The sequence below is a fragment of the Alligator mississippiensis genome, chromosome 13 (genome assembly GCF_030867095.1).
Source record: "Alligator mississippiensis isolate rAllMis1 chromosome 13, rAllMis1, whole genome shotgun sequence".
NCBI lineage: Eukaryota > Metazoa > Chordata > Crocodylia > Alligatoridae > Alligator > Alligator mississippiensis.
In genome coordinates this window covers 2,512,996-2,534,828 of record NC_081836.1, presented here as the reverse complement: position 1 = coordinate 2,534,828, position 21,833 = coordinate 2,512,996, and the positions used below count along the sequence as shown (strand labels likewise).

The following is a 21,833-nucleotide window of genomic DNA, read 5'->3' as shown; positions in this document are numbered from 1 at the left end:
CTCATTAAGTTGCAGATGGGGCAGGGTGGCTCACAGGATTTGGGTTAGCTGAGAACAAAGCAGAGGGCTAAACCTAAGTAGCAGGGTAGATATAGCATTGCAATGCAGCTCCCCAATCTGTGCAGATGCAGTTCTGTCAGTGCAAAAGCGTGCAGTGCCGCGAGAACTCGTGAGAGTTGTCCTGGACTAAGATAGTGTGTGAATTCAAGGCAGACTAGCTATTCTTGAGTAACTCAGTATATAGATGAGCACTTGCATTGCTGAATTCATTTCCTGCATGGGAAACTAAATAAGCTCCCCTGTATAAAACTCTCTTATAATATAATATTTTATATTAACCATATACATGCTGAGAATTGTATTGGTTAAAAAAAAAAATCACCTCCCTCCCCCCAACAGCATCTGAGTGTAGACTGGGTCTAGGGCTGAGTTACTGGAACAATCTTGGGGATTTATCCTACCTCTTCTCTCTCTAATTGATGACAATGAAGCAATGCCAATTTATACCAGCTGAGGGGTTGATCCATTGTGAGTAGCAATTGGGTTCTGATACAAAATCTGAGGAGTTAAATCCAACCTTTAGGAACGTCATGTGTGAAGCAGGATTGCTGTTTTAGCTAGCTAGCTTTTGATATTGATTTACACCTGGATTCCCTTCACAAATATACTGACTTAATTAGGTCCCCCCCCACTATCTAATGTTACCCTACACTATTCAGGTGGCAGTAATCTATTCCAGCCAGCATTATAAATAAGGACATTTAGGGAGGAAATTAGAGACAGACTTCCCAATGTCATTGAAGTTATAAGCCATAGATCAAGCTGGAAAAGTTGAACAGAACTTTAATTAACTAGCAGATGGGCAATTTAATGTCTGGAAACATCCAGTGCTGGTGGACTATAGAAAAATATGGGGGCCAGGACAGAGCCAAGCCCTAATAAGGGACACAAGATGTTTTGCTTTGGAGCCAATCTAAACAGCAATAGTCTGTGTTCAAGACAAGCTGCCTTGTGTGGGCAGCTCGGGAAGTTCCCTGCTGAGAGCAACTTTTCCTCTCCCTTGAGCCAAAGCACAACGTGCGTTCAGCTAGTGATGAAAGTCTGGCCTTGCAGCCAGGAGCCTCTGTCTCTAGAATTCACTTCCTCCAATGCACAGGGAGAGGCCATGGTTATTACATCTCCTGCAAAGCTCATCTTTTCTCAGCCAGAGGAGAAATAGGTAGAGGAAGGAGACCAGGAGAGCCGGATGGGGTTTGGGAGCTTTCTTGTAGGAACCCTGGGGCACGTCAATGCTCGCAACTCAACTCAGATTTTCCTCATGAAAGATGCTGTGACTGATACTGGCTGAACCTCGTGCAAAAGGTTGCTCTTGGGGCATAGATCCCAGCAAGCAGGGAGGCTTGTATGGTTAGAGACCCGTGCTGGGCCATCCCACAGGTTCCCTGAGTAATGCTCGATTTCCTTATGCTTTAGTTCCTGTCCTGCATCTAGCACAGCAGGACCTCAGCCTTGGTGCAAACCATAAATGCAGTTAATGAATACACATGTGTCTGCATCAGAGCTAAGAGCAGCACTGCCCACCACACACATTCAAAGATCGTTTATCAGGTGCCCCAACATAATTATATTAGTTAAAACATAATTAAAGAAATGTAAAGATTTACCAAAAAGAAAAAAAAAATGCACGTGAGAATGTGGTCACCATGTGCAGACTCCTGCTCCCACCCTCCTTCCCCAATTCGCTTTACTGCTTCTCTCCTGTGAGCAAACAAATCCTCCCCTGGGAATATTTATCTTTGGATCAGGATAGCTCCTTCTTATGCGAGGTCAGGCCAGTTCACAGGTCCTTCAGACATCCATGGAGTTTACGGCTAAAAGGGACCACGAGGTCATCTAGTCTGACTGCTTGTGCAGCACAGGACATTACATTTGATCCAGTTACCCTTTACTGAGATGAACACCCCCTTGGACACAGGATGACAAGAGAAATATCCCAGCAGTATGCATTTGGGACAGCTGCTGTGCTCAGAAGCAGAGTGGGGTGATCTTTTTTAGCTAAAACTTGTGTGAATTTCTCTCCATGTCACTCAGTAGCTTGTGCTGGCAAAAACACCCCAAACAACCAAGGAACGGAAAAACCCAAAATGTTTTGTTTCAACGTTTCCAACCTGCGTCATTTGTTCCATTGAAAACGTCATTTTGTTTTGAAATGTCTTTCAATTCTAGTGCAAGATAAACCCTGTAAAAACACTCCAAACCAACCTACAATGTTCTGGGTCAAACGAAGCATTCCCTTTGATCCCAAATAATCTTTATTTTTTTAATTTCTTTCCCCACTTTTGTTTCATTTTTCTCTCAGCAAGTGGAAAAGTCAATGGCTTGCACAGCTTTGCCGTGAGTGGTTCCACAGGCCATCACAAAGGAAAGGCAACCCGCAGCTGTTCACGTGATCCTGCAGCCCATGTGTGACCTGTGTCTAAATAAAAAGGCAAATTGGGACTATTCTAGAGAGAGGTTTTGTACCCTTGTGCCAGGTGTCTGATGGAGGTGGCTTGGCCAGAGGTGAGGAGTGTTTGCAGCTCCTGTTTAAAAGGGGGCAGCGGGAGCTGGAGGAGCGATTCTCAACTGGGGATACCATGAGATCCTTTTAAGGACGCTGCAGGGTGCCATTCAGCATAAGGACTGTTAGGTGTACAGACACCGACACAAGATCCACAAAAGAAACCCAGAGATTTCTTCTGGTCATCCAGTGTCAAAACCATCCCGACCCGTCTTTCGGAGTTCTTTCCAACACCGCAATTGCTCTATTATTTTCCCTAGTCCAGGAACGAGTGAAAGCAGAGAGCCGGCATTTTCCGAAGGAGGCCCTTGAGTCTAACAAGGTTGAGAGCTTGACTGGAGGGGTTTTAAACCCTTGAATGCTGGGCTGCACAAGTGCAGTTACAGGGCTGCGAGGCAGCCGTGAGATCCTGCTAAGGACAGAAAATAACAAAAGCCTGGAGGCCCTTCCCGGGTTACTGCGTGACCTGGGGCCAACGTGCCGTGCATTCAGAGCTCTGCAGGGTTACTGGATACCAGACGTACAAAGCAGGGGCGGTCTTTTGTCCATAAAACCTCTGCTTGGCCTGGGACTGAGTCTGCCCAGAGCTGTGCAATGGGAAAGGGATTTTTTTTTGGTGAGGAAAGAAAATTATACATTGGAAAGGAAAAGAAAAGTGAGAGCTTTTCTCAAGGCAGGTTGATTTTTTTTTTTTAACAGCAGCAGCTGTCTGCTCAGAGGTCTGGGACATCCAAAGTCAATTTGGAGGAGGCGGTGAAAAAGTGAGAGATAAATAAATGGCGATGTGGCTTTTAATTCCCCCCTCCCGTTCTCTCTTCAGCCGATGCCCCAGCACTTTCTGGCTTCTTGATGGCTGCCCTTGCAATGGCAATAGGAGGCCTGACCCCCCGTACAGCACCCATGATGCGGTCAGTGCCTCCAAGCTACTCACCTGGACTTGGTGAGCAGGGAACAGCAGTGCCTGAAGGACAACGGGGATCTCAGCACACATGAAATGAGTGCTGATCTTGCTGGGGTGACGGATGCTTATCTTGCTGGGGTGAGCTGGCGCCAGCTGACTTCCTGCCCCTCGGGCAGGGGGCTGGACCCGAGGATCTCACAAGGTCCCTTCCAGCCCTATTGTCTATGAAATCTATGAAATGAAAGGCAGGGACAATGCCTCAGACCCAATAGAAAGTATTTTATTTCAATTACAATAAGCTCCACAATGAGGGGTGAAAAAATAGTTACAAAAAATTCCCTCCTTTTACATATAAATATTACAAGTCCCTCCAAGTCCTTCCCTTCGTCTACAATGCGATGGTGCCCCTCATGCAGAAAGCGAGGCTGGCACCCATGACTCTTAGTGGTTTCCTTTTTTTTTAACCTAGGAGGGGGGGATCAAAAGCCCTGGAAGGCCCCCAGTCTCCTCCGAACCCCTCCCAGGCAGCTCCCCCAAAGCGACGGGAGCAGAGGCTGGGGAAGCCGGATCCTCTCCTTCGCTCCCGGGGAGATGGCTAGTCTAACACTCATAGCCCGGACTGCCCCTTTCTTCTCCCCCAGTGCTTGGGCCCTCTCAATTGACAGCACATCTTGAAGCGATCATGGCATTCCTCTCCGCTCTGGTAACGAACATCAGATAGGTTCCAGCTGTGCAACTAGGCTACCTATGGGAGGAACATTTAGGCTGACATGAGAGAAAAAACAAATTTACACAAAGAGGAAGGGAGCAGCCCGGGGTCAGCGCCGGGAGAGATACCGAGACACTGCCCGTCGCTGAGAGGCCTCAGCCCATCTCGTTCGCCTGCGCAGAGCTTCTCTTTGGGTTTCAGCAGAGGTCAGTTTGCTTAGGTTGGGCCTGCCTGACTTTGCAAGGAAGGAAAGGGGCAGATATGGACACACATTCCCTTAGCAATGCCAACCGGCTACACCCAAGACTTGAGATCCAGCCACGCCACTGCACAGCTGGCAGCGGGGACCAGGACCACAGGCTAACATGAAAATAGCATGCAATGGCACAGCAATCCCCAGACCTGGAAGTAGTGATTTCACTGTTTGGAGTCTGCATCAGATGGCAGCTTTTAGGACAGAGGGTGAGGACGCGTGAGCAGAAGAGCGGTGCTGTAGCAGCGACACTGCTCTGCTCCAGATGAACTCGCTGTCTGGGAGCAGCAGCTGATCTTCACAACAAGTCCTACCGCCCCGGGGTGGCCTGAATGTCAGAAATGCCTTCGTGCTGGACTGGGTTGCAGGTCCTTGGCTCCTTGGACAGCCAGGCCATAGAAGGCAGGGTAGACATGCACTTTACAGACTAACTAAGTCAGGCCATCCATAGGCTGTCAGCTTTGTTCCCTTACTTGAAAGATGACCAGCCACCTTCCCCTGCACACCCAGGAGAACCAGCATCCAGCTCCTGCTGGGTCTCCACTTAGAAAGGAGATGGGGTCTAGCACTTCCCTTGCAGACAGCAATGGGAGAAATCTGCAAGCCTCTACCACAGGGTCAACTCTCCCAGCCTGGAGGGTACTTGGGGGCTCTTTCATAGATTTCATAGACATTAGGGCTGGAAGGGACCTCGGAGGATCATCGAGTCCAGCCCCCCGCCCTGGGCAGGAAGTCAGCTGGGGTCAAAGGATCCCAGCAAGATAAACATCTAAATGTCTCTTAAAGGAGTCCAGAATAGGTGCTTGCACCACTCCCCAGTTCCCTTTTTCTCTCACATGCAACAAAGGCTGGCAGCCCATAAAGCGAGCTGGCATCATGACTCAGTGCTCCCAGCACCAGCCCCCATGGGACCATGCCATGGGACTCCAGTCCCACCACGCTCCCAACCAGAGATCCTGCACTGTCCCTTTTGAGAAAGGAGGTGCTTCGATATGGCAGCATCCAAGGAGGCTACAGGGGTCAGCATGGAGTGGAAATACAAAGGAAGAAGAGGGTGGAGAGCTGGGGGCATGGTACTGAGCGCCCCGCTCTGCTGCCTTCCTTCCAGCCAGGGGTCCCTGCCCCTCCCGGGTCCTGGGGGATTGTTCCTTTGGGCTTCCCTTGCCTCCATCCAAGACTGGGATTGGAGCAGGGAGATTTGAGCTGAACTCTCTGCAGGAGCAAAACGCATGCACAAACTCATGGCATTCAGCCTCCAGACAGGTCATTGCCCAGCCCAAGGCCAGCGGAAAGGGCTGCTTTCCCACACACAACTGCTGTTGTAAGGCACTGGAAAGTCTTTGACTCGTGCTGTCGTCAGGCTCCAGGCAAGGTGGTGCATAGCTCTCACCCACCCCCTTTCTGCAGGAACAGCCCCCCACGAGGCAGGCAGGGGAGGGGAGAACAGTGTTGCTGGGCTGGCTCAAGAAACAGCTGCATTCCCCGTGATATCCACCAGCCCAGCGGCCAGGCCGTCCTGTGGTTTTCCCTCTGTCTTACAGAGCTGCCCAAAAGGGATGCTGGTGGTGTTGCTACCTGATACCGCGGAAGAGGACTCAGACTCCACAGGTTCATGAGCTGTGCCTGAACACAGCAGTTCCCCCAGCTTCAGTAGTCCATCCTGCCAGCCAAACACAAAAGCGACACACTGCTGCGTGTGACACCAACACTGAGAACTAGCATGTAAAGAGGGCTGGGCTGAGCCTGGGCTGGCCCTAAACAGCAAGATAAGGGAAGAGCTCATCACACAACTTGCCCAAATATTTCATTAACAACAACATCTTTGGGAGGGGGGAGAGGGGAGGGTGTCTTGAGGGATGGCGAGCCACGGACTACCTGTACTTAACACTGTACAACAAGCAGGCCAGCCTCCCCCTCCCTTGACATTCAGAAAGTAAAGCTATCCAAGAAGGCTTAAAGTTGCAATGAAGCCTTTGCTAGAAGAACAGCTGCCTCTTCTGCTCCGAGGGCCAGTCTACAGCAAACCTCTCTGCAAGCAGACCTTAATACGGCTTCCAAGCCCCATTGGTCTTGGCTCGAAAAGAAAGCGCTCGAGAGAAGTTCAGATTTTGTCACCAAATGTAAGCACTCGCAGGGCGCGTGTGAAGCAAAGGGCATCTCCTGCTCCTCACCCACAGCTCCTTAATGCTGCGTTCCCAACTCACTAGCTAGTCCACAGTGGCCACTGAGGACTAGGAGGATTGTTCCCTGAGCTGGGTGGTGAAGCCAGGGATTCAATAACAGTCCTGGCCGTTGGGGATGAAAGGTTAATCTGCTGCTCCGGTGACCCTGTAGGACCCTCCTGTCTCCTCTGTTTCAACAGAACAGGCTCTTCTGCAAATCTCACATCTATAGCTACATTACGTAAAACCAAAAAAAAAGGTAATAAATACACTAATCCTTTGCTTACAAAAAGGCTTCTAAATGCATTATCCCTGAAATTTTCCAGTGTATTCCACAACGTTCAAAAATATTTTCCCAAAAATATATCTTAAAATATTTTACATATTTATATATGCATGTGTATCTATGCAGATAAGTGGATGTCAGGCATATTTAGATACCCAGTTAGACCGGTTATCCCTTTTGTCTGTGGCATTCCCTTTATGACTTTTAGCAAGAAAGAAAGGTCTTCAAACCTGGCATATGGCAAGGATTGAACCACGTAGGTGTGAATAGGGGTTAGTGCATACAGACACATGCATATACACATGCCCCATTCAAGGTGAAAAAGTCATTCACAAGTGGGTGAGAGTCCGAGGAGACTTCACAGTGGATCCAATCTCAGATGATGCCATGAACCTAGTGCTCAGGGGTCCGTTCCTGCTGAGAGCTTGACAGTTCGCTGAAAGAAGAAGTAGTTGCCCTTCGAGCAGAGGGTCAGGGAAATTCAATTCTTGATGAAGGACAAATAAGACAGAAGCTGGTTCCACTCTTCCTTGGTCCCTTTCTCTTCACCAGACTTCGCACTTGTTTTGGGGGTTCATGGGAGCGCCCGGAGGGCAGTGGAAGTGCTCGGAGAACTCCTTGGAATTAGAGATAGTACCGATGACGCGGAAACGGGATGGGCTGTGGGGATCGGTGATGAGTCCTTCGTGGGAGCTCTCAGCGGTACGAACAGAGCACCAGACCTACAAACGCAAGGCTAAGAGAGTTAGGTCAGGGTCTTCTTTATGGCTGGAAACGCACTCCCTCTGCCAGCCCCCAGGGCATATGAAAATACAGATATTTGCAGATCACAAAACACTATCAGAGTGGACACAAACACAGGTGGAGTCCCAGCTTTGTCTCCCTTGTTTACCAGCACCCGTACCCTGCTTGATGCTCTGCAGAGAACACGTGTCCAGAAGCAGAATAAGGCACTATAGCGTACACAAGGAGACCCCCGGGCATTTCTTTAACGGAAGAGGCCCCACCAGGAGGGCTTGGTGTCTTGCTTTACTGCGAACAAACATCAAACCAGTCCCACTACACCGAGGATCAAAAGTGGGCAGCGTTATCTTGCAAGTCACACAGTGTCCCCGGAAACAGAGGGACAAGGATCGTACCCGCGTGAGGCATGGAGAGGGCAGAGACGTACCTGGGCAAACCCCACAAAGAAGAGCTGGTGATTGGTGAGCCCCAGGGTCGGCAGCGTGTCCTCGTTCCCATTCTTCTTCAGCCAATTTAGGTAGGCCTGCGGGCAGGAGAGAACCGTGGGTAACTGCATCCTCTGGTGAGCTACCGGCTCTAGCTACAGCATCAGAAATACCTCCCTGCCCTGGGAATCCAACATACTGGACCAGTTAGAGATAGAGAAATTAGCCCCTAAGGGACTATACCTCTTTAGTCTCCACAGCATTTGCTGACGGTTACAAAAGTCTTCCCCTCTGCCTGCTCCGAAAGAAACTCTGAAAAAGGCCCTAAGGCAGTGGTACTCAACCTTTTGAGACTCCAGGCACCCCTCATTTGACTCAGAGCTGCACTCAGAAAATGTCAGCTCTGAGCTTTCATTTATTTCTTGACTACGGAAAAACACTAGAGCAAGTGTACTGTTGCAGAGAGCTCAGAAAGACCCCAGAGGAGCAAAATGGTTGTGACACCATGGACTTCTCATTGAAATCTCCGGTAAGTGTTTGCACATCTCAGTATTAATACTGTGCAGCACCCTGCGGCACCCTCAAAAGGATCCCACCGCATCCTAGTTGAGAACCCTTGCCCTCGGGACTGGGATGGGAAGCACAGAATAAACTCGGGATGCCCACCAAGAGGCGTGCGCCTTCCAGGGGCTGTGGATTCTCAGACCTACCATCTCCTGCTTAAGGACAGCAGATCCCAAGCTCAGGAGCCACCTGAAAATCTGTTTTTACCCGTGGCCTGTCATAGTGGTCCATGCCTTCACTCAGAAATGACACCAAGAACCGACGCTGGGTATCTTATACTTTATGAGAACAGTGTAGCCTAGTGGGTAGAGCTCTGGACTGGGGCTCAGGAGATCTGGATGCTATTCCTGGCACTGCTACTGACCGGGGCAAGGCTTTTCTCTCCGTGTGTAAAATGGGGAAGATGATACCAACTCCTTTGCAGAGCACTTTGGGATCCACTCAGGAAAAGTGCTCTGTAAGAGCTAGGAAGTGTCCGTGCGGTGTTATGATCCTTGCTAGGTTACCAGGAATGTCTCTCCAGCTGCTGCATTTGATGAAACAGGAGGAGCACTCTGCAGTCTGCGATACAGGATACAACGAAAGGGAACAGGCGGGGGCCTGGGCCCCGTGCTGGGCTCTTACCCGATAGGCAGCTTTGAGGCCTCCGTTGTCGGCAATGTTCTCCCCTAAGGTGTGTCTACCGTTCACCGCCTCGCCGTTCACGGTGTAGTTGCTGTACTGTTCCACCATGCACTCTGTCTTATGCTTGAAGGCCTCTACCGAGGAGTTCTTCCACCACGGACGCAGATTCCCGTCCTTATCATATTCTCGACCTGTAAAAGAGCAGCCCGAGTGAGATGCGGGAACGGGAGCACACGTCACTGGGAACTCCTCCCAGCACGGTGACGCTGAAGGGCACTGGGTGGTTGTTTTGAGCTCATCAGCTTTCATCAGCCACCAAGGCCACTGGAAGGCAGAGAGCGCATTTGCAACAGCCAGGGCTTTTCAGGAGGAACAGATACACCGTCCCTCTATTTTATGGGATCAATGCAATTCCTTCTGGAAGAGACTGCAGACATCTGTCTGTCCCATGCAGCAGATCGTCACGGTTCCTTATGAAGGTAACTTGCTCCCCGCCACTGTTTGTCTTTAAGACGCAAGGTGTTAATGAGCCCCAAGAGCATGTCCTCATTTTGCTGCAAAAGCAGCTCAGTGCACTTGCTCTGGCACCTCAGAGACTAGGCAGAGCCTCAGCTGCCAAACAGATGAACCTACTAGGAAAGGCACAGCCCTGACATAACTTCCTTCAGGTCCCTGGAGCTAGGTCAGACCTATAGTCAGGAGATCCCCATTCACATGGCCTCTTTCATCTGGAAGAGTGCCATCGACTGTCAGTACTACGTCCCGGCATGAGAAGCCTTTCAAGGCCATGTAGAAATGAGCTCTGTTGGGAGACTCCAGACTGCCCACCTTGATCATCAAAGGCGTGAGTCAGCTCGTGGCCTACGACAACGCCAATCCCACCGAAGTTCAGTGACCTGTGGGAGAAGGACATGGAGTTTTAGGATACCTGGGCTGGGCCCGCTGTCTGTTCAAACGCTGCCCTGGTCCTGCATGGCAGGAATGGGAATGGGCTAAGGGAGGTGGATGCTGGATTCAGCAATGGAAGCGCGCTCCTCCAGCAGCCCCTCGCACACGCTGACAGTACTCGCTGCCATGAAGACCTCTGGCATCTCCCCGTGCAAGTCTGGCAGAGCTGGGAACCGCTCCTCCCCGCCCCGATGCTATTCTAGCCCATGGCTCAACCTTTCATACCAAAAGCTGCAGCTGGTCATACAGAGCAGCAAGAGACATCCACCAACCTCCTACCAAGCGTTTACCATGGGACCTTCTCCCCACCCACTCTGCTGGATAGACACACTGAGGAAAAACCAGGTCTTTTGCTTTGTATGGATCCTCTCTCCCTTGCTCTGCTGGAGAGGGAGAGAAGACAAGCAAGCGGGGGCTCCTACTTGGGTGAGGTACGGGTGTAGAAAGGAGCCTGCAGGATCCCGGCTGGGAATACGATCTCATTCTTGGTTGGAGAGTAGTAGGCGTTCGCTGCCGGAGGGGTCATGCTCCATCTGCAGGAAACAAGGGAAGGGTCACATCAGCAGTGAACACACGCATCTTCGTCTCCCCCACAACCCCTGAAATCTCCAAAAATACTTGTGACTACAAGGGTGTGTAGGGTGAATGCAGCCATGGGGAAGGACTTCAGGATTCATTGCCACAGCACCCGGGAACAGTCCAGAGACAAAGAGCCCCAAAGCCGTCAGTCACTAGAACTGAAGACAGGTGACAAAGATGCAAAAAGCTGCAGGAACAAGACTACGATACGACTCCATGTGATACTTTCACTGCCCACGAGAGGGAACCAGAGCCCTAAAGTAATCCCACCGGCTGGGGACAGTGAGGCTGGAGGACCACACTGGCTGTCTCCAGACAACACACAACACACAAACACCCCGTCCTGCTGTGGTTGTAGCACTCCTGGGTGGGAAATCCTTCGCGCGAGGTTTCTTGCTGAGCAAACATGTTGCACCATCTCTCTAATTTCCTGCTCACTTCTTCCAAGCAAGTGGGGCAGGGGGATTGGCAAGACTGAAGCTGTCTGGGCTGGGACCGGTGCCTCACTCTGCAATTTGGACAGCACCTAGCATAGCAGGGCCATAGGCCTTGACTTGGACTCCCTGACATTTCCCACAGTCACAATCCCACCTTTTCCCAATGCCAGACCAAGCAAACATAGAAGGGAGCTGTGCACGTGTGCATATAGTTTAGCCTGCCTAGAGCCTTGCTCAGGTGACACGTAGTTAGGTTGTCACGGTTCTTTGAGTAGATGTGATATCTTTTATTAGACCAACTAAATAGTTGGAAAAGTTGTTCACTGCAAGCTTTCAGGCACAGACATCCTTCTTCAGGTATAGGGAGAGTCTGTTCTTTGGTGGAGGAAATAGAGACCTGTGCATGCTGCAGCCTGGAGATGCTAGCATTACAGGAATGGGTAAAGATCATGGTTGAGGAGGGGCTGTATCTGAACTGCCAAGGCCCTAAAGGATGTGAATCAGACCTCAGTATTGCCCTATTTGCTGGGGGGGAGAAGGGAAGTGTCGAAGTGCTCCTCGGAGACTGTTGGCTGTTGGAGGCGGGGGCAATTTTGCTGCTAGCAGCAGAAGCAAAGGGGCTGGGCAGCAGAACAATTCAAGTATCTTATCACCCTTCCAGAGGTGTGAGCTGGAGCCCTGCTTCAAACCTGTCAAAGGCTGCTGGACCCACTTGTGAATGGCACCTGGCCATTCAGGCTGTGGAGTGGATGGCGGCTGGATGATGCTGACTGCATCGCTCTCTTGTGTGTCGGCTATAGAAACTGGGGTGCTGTAGCCACACCAGCAGTATGAAACACTAGGCTTGGAAGGAGCTTTGGACAGTAGCAACCCCTGAAGCACCAGAAGTGGTCTTAGGTGTCCTCACTGTGCAGTGTTAATGGACCATCCATTCATGTGTCCTGAGAACAGGTAATGAAAATGAGGAAGGAGACTGATATTGGTATCAGTGGGTCCAGAACTGGACTCCACAGACATTTCCATCCCTAAATCAATATAATTTATCTTCATTATGGAAGAAGTCAAACCTGTTTACTGGTCAGAGCTGGAGCTACCCAGATGGTATTCTCAGGTCTCCTGGCTATTGTGCCAGCTTGCTCAAACTGTATAACCTATGGTTGCTCAGGTATCACCGCACACCAGAGGAAAAACTTCCACCCCACTCACCCAGGAGAAAAAACAAGGCAGGGAGGACTTACTGGTCTTGACTGGGAGGTTTCCGGAGCTGGTCAGCAGTCACTCTGGCTGAGAAGTTATAAAACTGCATGACGTTCTCGAAGTACAGGTCAGACATGGCTTCATACTGCAAAAACCAAACCGCAATTCAGCACAGCAGAGGAAGCCAGGCAGCTGCATCTTTCCTGCTGTCATGTAGTGGTCTCCTGAGGTCCTCGCAGGATGTCCACCTTGCATCGTGGATCTGCATCTATCCCTTGTACCCAGGCCCCAAAAGTTGACAGGTAACTGCTCTTCTGTCCCTAAACAAGTAACTTTTGGGCCCATTCATATTAAATCCTGATTTTCAATCACATGGGGAGGCTACAGTGAATTATTACAGACTTGAATGCTGTCCACATGCAGCTCCTCTTCTTCCCCTCAGGCCCTGACCAAGAGTTCGCTTATCTGACTGCAGGGACATGGAAAGACTGGCCCACAAGTGGCCTAATCCAATGCAGGACAGAGATGCTGCTGCTTAGGCAATACCAGGAGCCTCTACTGAAGGCATCAAATCGACTGCAGTCAAAGCACCTCAATATCTCAGATAGTTACTTCTCCAGACTGCTGAGTCTGGCACAGGAGACAAACACACCTTTGCCCAGCTACACGGTACCTTAGACCAGGGCGAGAGATCAAGAGCTCAGCAATGATGCTTGGGCTGGTCACCTCCAGGCAAGGCTGCTGCCATGCACTCCTGGCTGCCAGGACTGCACTGGGTCTATTTCTGGCTCCCAGTCTTACCCTACATAGCCCTGAACAGACACAGGCCCAGCTCCTCTCAGCAGCATTGTTCCCACAGAAGATACAGGTGTCCCAGTAAGAATCAGGATGATGGAGCACGTTACTAGCAGAGGCAAGAATCAAGAAGCCTTCATTTTGCAGCTGGTCTATACATCAGGGCTCCTACCTGTGGAGTTTTCTGTAGCACAGGGTGAAAGGAGCAGAAGATGAAACATCCAACTTACATCATTGAACACCTTGTCCAGCTCCTTGGGGTCCATGATGAACTTGGGATAGCCGATCATATCATAGATCGCATCCACCTGGGTGAGGTCAGGGAGAGGAGAAGAAGAAGTGGTGAGTTTAGTATCACACCCTGCAAGGGTGTAAAAGCACTGATGCAACGTGCCTCCCCCACACTCGCTCTTCCTGCAGAAAGCGTTTCGAGTAGAAATGCAGAACAGTGGAACCAAGAAGGGACTCGCACCACGGCTCTGGGCTTTTTGCACAGCCACTCCATGTCCCCCATCATTCTGGATCTTTTCCATGCACTGGGTCCCATCTGTCACGCACTGGGGACCAGCCTTAATAGGCTGAAAGGTTATGGGATCATGCGCCTTTGGTCATGGGGAGCTATCAAGTGAACTGGCAGAGACTGAAAGATGGTACCACCAAAAATCGCAGCTGTTGAGAGGCTATCCCACGGCACAGGCCTCTGAAGTTTACATTTAAGTGATTAAGCACTTAAGTGTTAGTTTCTAATAAGACGCACCAGGGAAATCCCTAGATCTATTTAAAACCCACTGGAGTCTCAGGATGTGAATGCAGGGGCTGGGATGATGCCCCCGACAACTGGGACCCAGTGCCCCCCATGCTTTGCTCTTGCCTTCTCCTTGGCAGATTTCCTCGTGTCTTCATCCATCCAAGACAAGTTGGCCAGACTTTCCTTGAAGGCCATCTTAATCTCTGTGATCATTTCCTCTGCCTAGACAAAATAAGAGGCCATGGGGTCAGCCAGAAGCCCAAACACTGAGCCCTGCTCCGCAAGTTTGGAGACATAAGTAAAAGTCTCTTGAAACATCTGGAGGAGCCCACGCCTCTCGGCTCCAGGCTGCAGACAGGGCTCAGGCGCTGGCGGTGCTGTCCAGCAGCTCCCTGATAAGACCCATGACCTATCCAGGGAGATGGCAACAACAAACAATGGCTCGTTGTTGCAGACAGCTGCGCTCCCTGCGAAAGCAAGCGCTCATCCCAGAAGCGCTGCGGCCCACGAGAAAGTCCCGCTGGCTGCAGGGCCCTGGCGTGGGGGCGGACGTTGGGCTTTGCCAAATGGAAGTGGGCAAAGAGAGTAAAGCACTGCCCTTCATATCCGTCTGGGGTAGCATCATCCGTCCGGGCACGGGCCGGAGACGCAGCAGCCCCCCCACATCAAGCAGAACAGCCAGCCCCTCTTTATGGGTAGGGGCCTGGATGGCGACCCGCCAGGTCTGGGCTCTACTCCCAGCTTGGCTGCTGTCAGAGCGACCCTGGGCAAGTCTTATGCCTCAGTTTCCCCTCGGGAAAATGGCCTGAATTCCTGCAGAGGGGCTTCGAGAAACCACAGGGCTCTTCGTCTCCCCCGTGACGGAGCAGCTCGTGTTGTGCCACGGCAGAGGCAGCTGCTACTTATTAGAGCCGCAGCTGGTTTGGGGTGCGGCCCCTCTTCCCCTGCTCTGGAGTTTCCCAGAGGCCTCTCTGCCCCCCACGGGGACAAGCCCTTGAACCCGTAAACACCACGGTTTCAGGAGCTTTGCTTTCACACGCAATGTTGCTCTTTGCAAGACAGCGACTTAAACTGGCTCCAGATTTGCTCCTGGCCAGCCTTCCCCAGCCAGTGGAGCCCAGCCAGGAGGCCACGTGGGAGGCTGGGCAGAGCGCGGCAGGGACGTACGATTTTCTTGCTGTCCTCAGCGAAAGTGGCTTTGACAAACATGGCTCCCAGCGCAAAGCCCAGGTTGTTGTCGGTGTCGCTGACGCAGAACTTCCAGCGGGGCAGGCAGGTCTGGGGGGAGAGGGAGAGTCAGCGACCGGACCCGCGCGGGCTCCGAGGGGCGTTTTCCCTCCCGTTCTCCCTCACCTTCTCTGGGAGAGTGTCGGAGCCGCGCTCGGCACTCAAGCCAGCTGATGCCTCCCTGCCCAGGTACCAGCCAGAATCAAGAAGCCTTAATTTTGTGGCTGGTCTATACATTGGGGCTCCTCCAGTGGTGCTTCCAGTGGGCAGCCCTGGAGGTTTCCTCCGGGCAATGCCCGAGCTTCACCCCATGGACCAGCTCCTCGCGCCAACAAGCGAGAGCATCAAGGGCAAAGGGGAAAAATAACCCCAGCGCCTGCAGGCAGAGCCGGCTTCCTGCGATTCGTGGGCTGCTCTTATCTGGCCCTGATAACGGCAAGGCGGGATGGCTCAGCGGGGGTGAGGAGAGGGCAGGGATTTGACTGAGAAAGAATGGCTTCCCTTTCCAGGTGTCTGCTGGGGAAGAGCTGCCTGGGAAGCGGATGGGGTTTGGGCTGGGTCATTCCTGGAAGCCGTTTCACCGGCTGGTCAGAGGAGGAGGTGACCTTTCTTCCCAGCTTGTCGCAGCAGCACTGGAGCTACGAGTTTAACAGTCAGGTGCAGACTCCATTAACTGTGGCCAGGTGGGGTGTTTCTGGTGGCTTCAGCGGGGCCCAGAACGGGCCCAGGACAGCCTTTAGCAGAGGCAAAGCAAGCGGCCACTTGGACTTGGCCGACCCACTCGGTGTCTGCAATGCCTGCAGCAGAGCTCCCGAGAGCTGGGCCCTCTGCCAGACAGCGCGCGGGGGAGCTTCTGCCTTCCCATCTCCAGGCTGGCAGCTTGGGATGCTGCCAGATCAAAGGCAGCCCTAGGTGAAGGCAAGGCCAAGGAGGAACGTCAGCTCAGCCTGTTTCTTCTCACCCTTTGGGGAATGCGAGTACTTTGCAGGGACAAGCTGGACTGGAGAGTAACCAGGAGGATTTTAAATGGGATTTAAAGACTGCCCTGGCTAGAGACTTGCACTTTGCCAGGTCATCAGCCTCCGCTCTGTCCCGCACACTCACCTTCTTTGTCCCATACATGACTTCCATAAACTTCTCCTCTGCATCCTGGAAACGCTGGTCCAGGAAGGAGCTGGTTTTCCTCACCAGGTTCCAGATCATGTAGCTGTTCAAGAGGCTGCAACAGAAGAAGGAAAAAATTGCTTTTCCACTAAATATTGAAGTTCTCAGCCCTGCTCTCTCACCTCTGACGTGACGGCCCATGGCAGGGACCTTTTGTTTGGTATCCTATGGCCTAAGGTAGAAACTCAGCTCCTGCTGAGACCAGATGATATTGTACTCAAGCTAGTGGGGGAGCAAGGGGAGGGTTGGGGTGCAGAAGAGAGAAAATCCATTCACAGCAGTAACCACGGTGGAGGCTGAGGGCAAAACTGGGGGGGTTGAGAATAGGCCCCATCCTATTCTACCTCTTAGGCATCTAAGTGGCCCTTAGAAATGTCAGTGTCTACGTGCGAGCCTATTCCCCTTTGCTTGAGCTCCTGAAAAACAGTAACACATCTACTCCTATTAGTGCTCTCATCTTAGCCTGCAGACTGTGTCACATAAAGCTAGGAGGAAAAGGCACTTTTCAGGGCCTCACGCAAGGTGGAAGAGGCTCACACTTAGGCACCTAGATATCTAAATGCCTAATCGATGGACAGGATCCAGCCCCTGGAGTCTTTGCAGTCTTTCGATACAGGAGCTCCTGGAACCGGCCTTCCCCATCTCCACACCTGATCCCCCAGGTGCCTTCGTGCCTCTGCAAACAGCCGTGCAGGACACCTGTGAGCCGCGAGTGGCAGAAAGGCTGTGTCCGTCCCCCAGGAGTCACGAGAGCGTTGTACCCCAAGTGTTTCTAGGCACGTGGACTAGAACCGTTTTAGGTGTTAGCTGCTCTCACCATTTGTCCGTGTTGAGGATGAGGGTGGAGACTTGCTCCAAGTACTCTTTGGCGTAGACCACTACTGGCTCGGACTCGTTGAGCTCCACCGGGTAGAACACGGTGGTGAGGAAGGGCATCCAGTCCACAGCTGGCGCCAGGCTCTGGAAGAAAGGCAGAGCTTAAAAGACCGTGTGTTGCCCATCCGGCGAGTCCCAGGGCACAGAAGACAGGGCCAAGTTACAAGATGAGCCTACGAGCCTAAGGGCCGATCTGTAGGACAGCTGCAGGTCTAAGACTCCCCGCTACCCTTCCCAGCACGACTTCATTACAAAAGCACGTCTGCCTGTCTCATTCCTATTGATTCCCATCACCTTTGGTCTTCACTGCCATGCATTTGCATGTTCACAGACCTGTCTTTTGCATACTGGCTTCTCTTCCACCCACGAGAGCACACAAAACACCAGCAGATTATGCCTGAAGAAAGGTGTTTGTGCCCAAAAGCTTGCAAAGAACAATTTTTCCAACTATTTAGTTGGTCTAAGAAAAGACATCACATCGACACAAAGAACCTTGTCTGGGCTAAAACCCTCCTTGTAGGCTCAGCACCTCCAAGGTGCGTCTGAGGCTGGGGTTGCTGGCGGGGGAAGGAGGGGCTGTATCAGTTCAGCGAGGTGGGAGATTATGAACATGATGCCCTGCGGGTTGGGGTGTATGGGCGAGCTTCTCCACTGTTGTCCTCCAAGAAGACCCTGACTCACAAGGCATTTTCAGCAAGAGGTGGGATGACCCCTGCTCCTCGTGTGCTGGCCTTGCTGGCAGGATCGCTGTCTTATCACCAGCAGCTACTGCTGTACGCTCCTTAAGCGGGCCTGTATGTTCAGACTTGGCCAGACACTCATCCTCTTTGGGAGCCATTTCCTTTCCAGAGGGAGGCAATTGCATCCCTGAGGGTCTACTGAGTTAATCAGACTTTGCCGACTCAAGTTCCCATGATAGCTCCTGCCTCTGGAGGTCAAAGGGGAGAGAAAGATTTCCTCTCTTGACCCCTCATGAAAACGAAGAGTGAATCAAAACAGGATTGCATAAAGGGATTGAGCAAGGTGATAGAGGGGGTGAGCTGCTATCAGTCCTTGGAGGAGAGAAATGACGGCACGGATATCGCCAGCTGTGCTGTCTGAAGGGGCTTGGCCTGGAGCCTCTGCACCATGATGCATCGGCCTCTGAGACCCGAGTTCAAAGACGAGCTGCGTCGGCCCAGACGGTGCCAGACGTGAACCTCTGTAGGGGCACGAGACCCTCGAGGGGCAGAGTCGAGCGGCAGGGGCAAGAGGGTGAGCATCACAGCACTTGGCACCTACTGATTTTAGCTTTTTATGTGCAGTCAGTGATCATACTCCCTTTCTTGAGATGGGGAAACTGAGGCACAGAGCTTTGCACGAGGTCACACAGTGGATCAGGGGCCCAGTTGGGAAGTGAGTGCAGGTCTCCTCAGTTCCTAGCCTCTGGGGGAAGCAATTCCTTTTTCCCAACTTATCCTGTTTACAGCTACGACTGCCCAGGACCAGACCTGTCCTAGCGGGTACGGGAGCCATCGCTGTGCTTACCTTGAGATCCCTGGCTGTCATTTTGTGGTAGATCACCTCCTCGTCTCTGCGCTTCTCCTGTGGGATGGTGATGTTGGCCAGGGCTGTCTCGAAGTCCAGGATCTGTTGCATCTGCTGCCGGGTGGACGCCTCGTCTTGTCCCCCCAGGAGCATGCCCAGCTGCACCATGTAATTCAGATACCCTGCGAGCACCTGGACATCACAGCCAAAAGAGTAAGGCGAGGGCTCAAGCTGGCAGGGAAAGGCCTGACTTCTCTCAGTCACCGGTAGTGTAGGGACTACAGATGACATGAACACTTAGCAATAAAAAGACTCCCTGGCCAGCCCATTTTCCCCGGCAGACTGCAAACAAATCCTCCTCCACACATCATTGCAGCAGTCCTTCCTGCTCCTCCTCTGGCCACCCCCATTCCCGCTCACGGCATTTATGGTATTATTTGTAACGTGCTTTATATGCCGCCCTTCCCTGCAGAGGCGTAGTAGTGTGCTGCCTGCTTCTCCCCTGCAACCACAAGTTCTTCCCCTGCGAGAGCTCGGGAAGGCAGGGAAGCGATCCAAGCCTCCACCCCAGAGTCAAGAGGGATCATTTGCTCTCCCCAGCGAGAGGAGCTGGATCAGTCCAACCTGATCAGAGAGGTGGAATTAGCTCCTGATGCTGCCCTGCGGGAAGCTGGCCTGTGTGCAAAATGCAAATGCCTTCCAGATGCCTGCTTCATGGCAGGTTTAGCCACAGAAATGCACAGCTCCCCTTGCAGCAGAAAATCACAGCAAGAGCTACTCCGAGAATAGCAGGCATGGCTCTGTGAGCTTGTATCCTCTCCCTTTTCATCACCAGCAAATGCGGTGTGGTGTCATGCACGTGTCTACGGCTCCTGCTGGAAGAAGGCTGAGCATCTGCTCTGGCTAGGACTGCTCTATGGCTGAGCACCTCCAGCGCTGTGTCCCTTTGCGAGCCAGGGAGTGACTGACCCTTGTTTCTGCGCTCAGCAAAGATTCCCTAGTGCCAGGAAGGCAGATCCCAGGGGGGAAGCTCGAGTTTAAGCAGCCCACATGTCTTGCCCTGAGCACACCCTGCAGACAGACATCAGGGGAGGGACGCTTACCTTTTCATTCTCCGTTTTGTTCAGGTAGTAATCCCTGGAGGGCAGCGCCAGCCCTGACTGATCAACCTGCAAAGTGAGCAAGAGCAGGAGTGAACCCAGCGCATAGCACTGGCAAAACAGAGAGCTTGGCTACTGTAGAAGTCAAACCCATCCAGGAGGGTGCCCTGGGTCCGGCGCACTGCTGAGCTGTCACCCCAGTCAGAGCTGTCCCCAGAAAGACGAGGGGTCTGTCAGGGCTATTAGGCAGCGGTGGCTGCGCTGGAGGAGACGGGCGCGTTTCGCTGCGCTGCTCACCTGGATGACGTTGCTGTTGGAGTTCTTGGAGTCGGCGCTCACATAGACAGAGAAGAAGGGCGAGACGTGGTAGTGCGCCGTGACCTCCCGCAGGGTCTCGTTAAAGTTATCTTTGTCCCAGGGGTCTGTGATATTCCAGCCGCCAAGCTGGGGAAGGAAAACCCAGAGAGATGCATGAGACAGGACAGGTGAGCAACGGGAAACTCCTTGGAGCCTGGGTCAAAACAGAGGTGGTGAAACAGGTTTTTAGTGGGGGCAGGTGGGTGCTCTGTGGTTTGTGGCTCTTGTCCTCCCCCGATCCTTCTACCCAAGACAGCTGGACAGCAGCAGACCACGGTGAATGACCCATCCCTGGGGTTTGCTGAGCTGTCTTAGTGCCTTGGCCACTTTCTGGGCGTAGCCTTTAAAGGAGACCTTAGGCTGGGCAGATCACCCACGTGGCCCAAGGACTCCACTGGACACAAGACTTTTCCGTGTCCGTGATATCAAGAGGAAAGGCAGACAGCCCCATGCCAGGGCACTCACCCTGCACAACAAAGCGGCCGCCTCTGATTTCACATCCCAAATGGGACTGAGGAGGCAGGGTCTGCTAAGGGAACCAGTAGACACGCCATCCCCAGCAGGCCGGTGGGAGCTATGCTCGCCCATCCCAGCCACCAGTGCGGTGCGAATGGGAGCAAACCTGAAGCTCTGTGGGTGCTACGGGAGGACAGGCCTTACCTTCTTTATCAGCTCCATCAGTGGCTTGGCCTTCAGCTCCTCGATCTTGGTCTCGTTCATGCAGGACTGGTAGTAACGCTGGGCCTTGCGCTCGGCCTCGCTCGACACGTTGGCAGTGGTGTTTTCTACAAGACAGACCAGGCGCTGCGTAAGGGGCTCCGTCTGGGCCAGGAGAGGGATGTCGATGCTTCAACCTCACCCCAGTTGGCGCTAGGCAGGAGGGATGCGGTGGGCTCTGCTTGGCCTGCAAATCAGTTTCCTCCACACCAAGTCCCTCTGAGGGGCTCTTCCAGCCCCGAGCATTTCAATGGCGTTTCAACGGCTCCCCAGACCCCCCCATGCATAGCTCTCTAGTGCCGGCGTGTCTTCCCCTTCCACCTCCAGAGATCCGTCTTGGGGGAAAACCATCCCCAAACTCCTCCCAGAGGCCTCGCTGACAACTAAGGTTTTCTGACACCCCTCCTTCTCCCCACCCCGCTTGCCCTGGGAACCAAATCCCTTAACCTCTGCAGCCCTGGTGCTATCGCACCAGGGCGCACACCCATTTTCAGGCTGTAGATATCAAGGACTTTGGGGGAAAGTCTGGGTCCCCTGCAGTCAGTAAGATTATACATGGCTCCCAGCACTCCCTCCTGCTGGTGTAGCCAGATTAAAAGTGCAGGCTATTCTAACCACCAAGGCTGCTGCAAAAGCTGTGCTGTCAAGTCTGTCTGCAGACTACCAGACAACTGGCTAGCAGAGCATGAAGCCGCGGCAGGCTGTCTATCAGTCCGGGAGATGCTTGGTGGATGCCCGCAGGAACAGCATGGTGGAAAGCAGCTTGCTGTATAGAGAGGAGGCTGGGGCGACTCCCAGGCCTCCAGTTACTGACAGACACACCGAGCCCTTCTAACCCTGGTATGACAGGCCATTCTTGCATGCTCTGCCACGATGCAGCTGTGCTGAGGATGTGATGTCCCTTGGAAGACTCCCCCTCCAGGGTCAGAGGCA

The 21,833-nt window shown here is 52.6% G+C and overlaps 1 protein-coding gene across 3 annotated transcripts in view; it reads right to left on the bottom strand.

Moving 5' to 3' along the window:
- Positions 1–3,720: 3,720 nt before the first annotated feature.
- ECE1 (endothelin converting enzyme 1) overlaps positions 3,721–21,833 on the bottom strand; it is a 57,541-nt gene continuing 39,428 nt past the window's right edge. For all 3 annotated transcript variants that reach the window (XM_014597959.3, XM_014597961.3, XM_059716650.1), the window contains 15 exons: positions 20,844–20,968; positions 20,124–20,270; positions 19,830–19,895; positions 18,727–18,918; positions 17,141–17,283; positions 16,264–16,378; positions 15,100–15,210; positions 14,056–14,154; positions 13,415–13,492; positions 12,431–12,534; positions 10,599–10,709; positions 10,057–10,124; positions 9,229–9,419; positions 8,043–8,138; positions 3,721–7,593 (listed from right to left, as the gene is read on the bottom strand). In XM_014597959.3, coding sequence (XP_014453445.1) covers positions 7,417–7,593; positions 8,043–8,138; positions 9,229–9,419; positions 10,057–10,124; positions 10,599–10,709; positions 12,431–12,534; positions 13,415–13,492; positions 14,056–14,154; positions 15,100–15,210; positions 16,264–16,378; positions 17,141–17,283; positions 18,727–18,918; positions 19,830–19,895; positions 20,124–20,270; positions 20,844–20,968 — 1,823 coding nt within the window. In that variant the 3' untranslated portion in view covers positions 3,721–7,416. The remainder of the gene's footprint in view (positions 7,594–8,042; positions 8,139–9,228; positions 9,420–10,056; positions 10,125–10,598; positions 10,710–12,430; positions 12,535–13,414; positions 13,493–14,055; positions 14,155–15,099; positions 15,211–16,263; positions 16,379–17,140; positions 17,284–18,726; positions 18,919–19,829; positions 19,896–20,123; positions 20,271–20,843; positions 20,969–21,833) is intronic.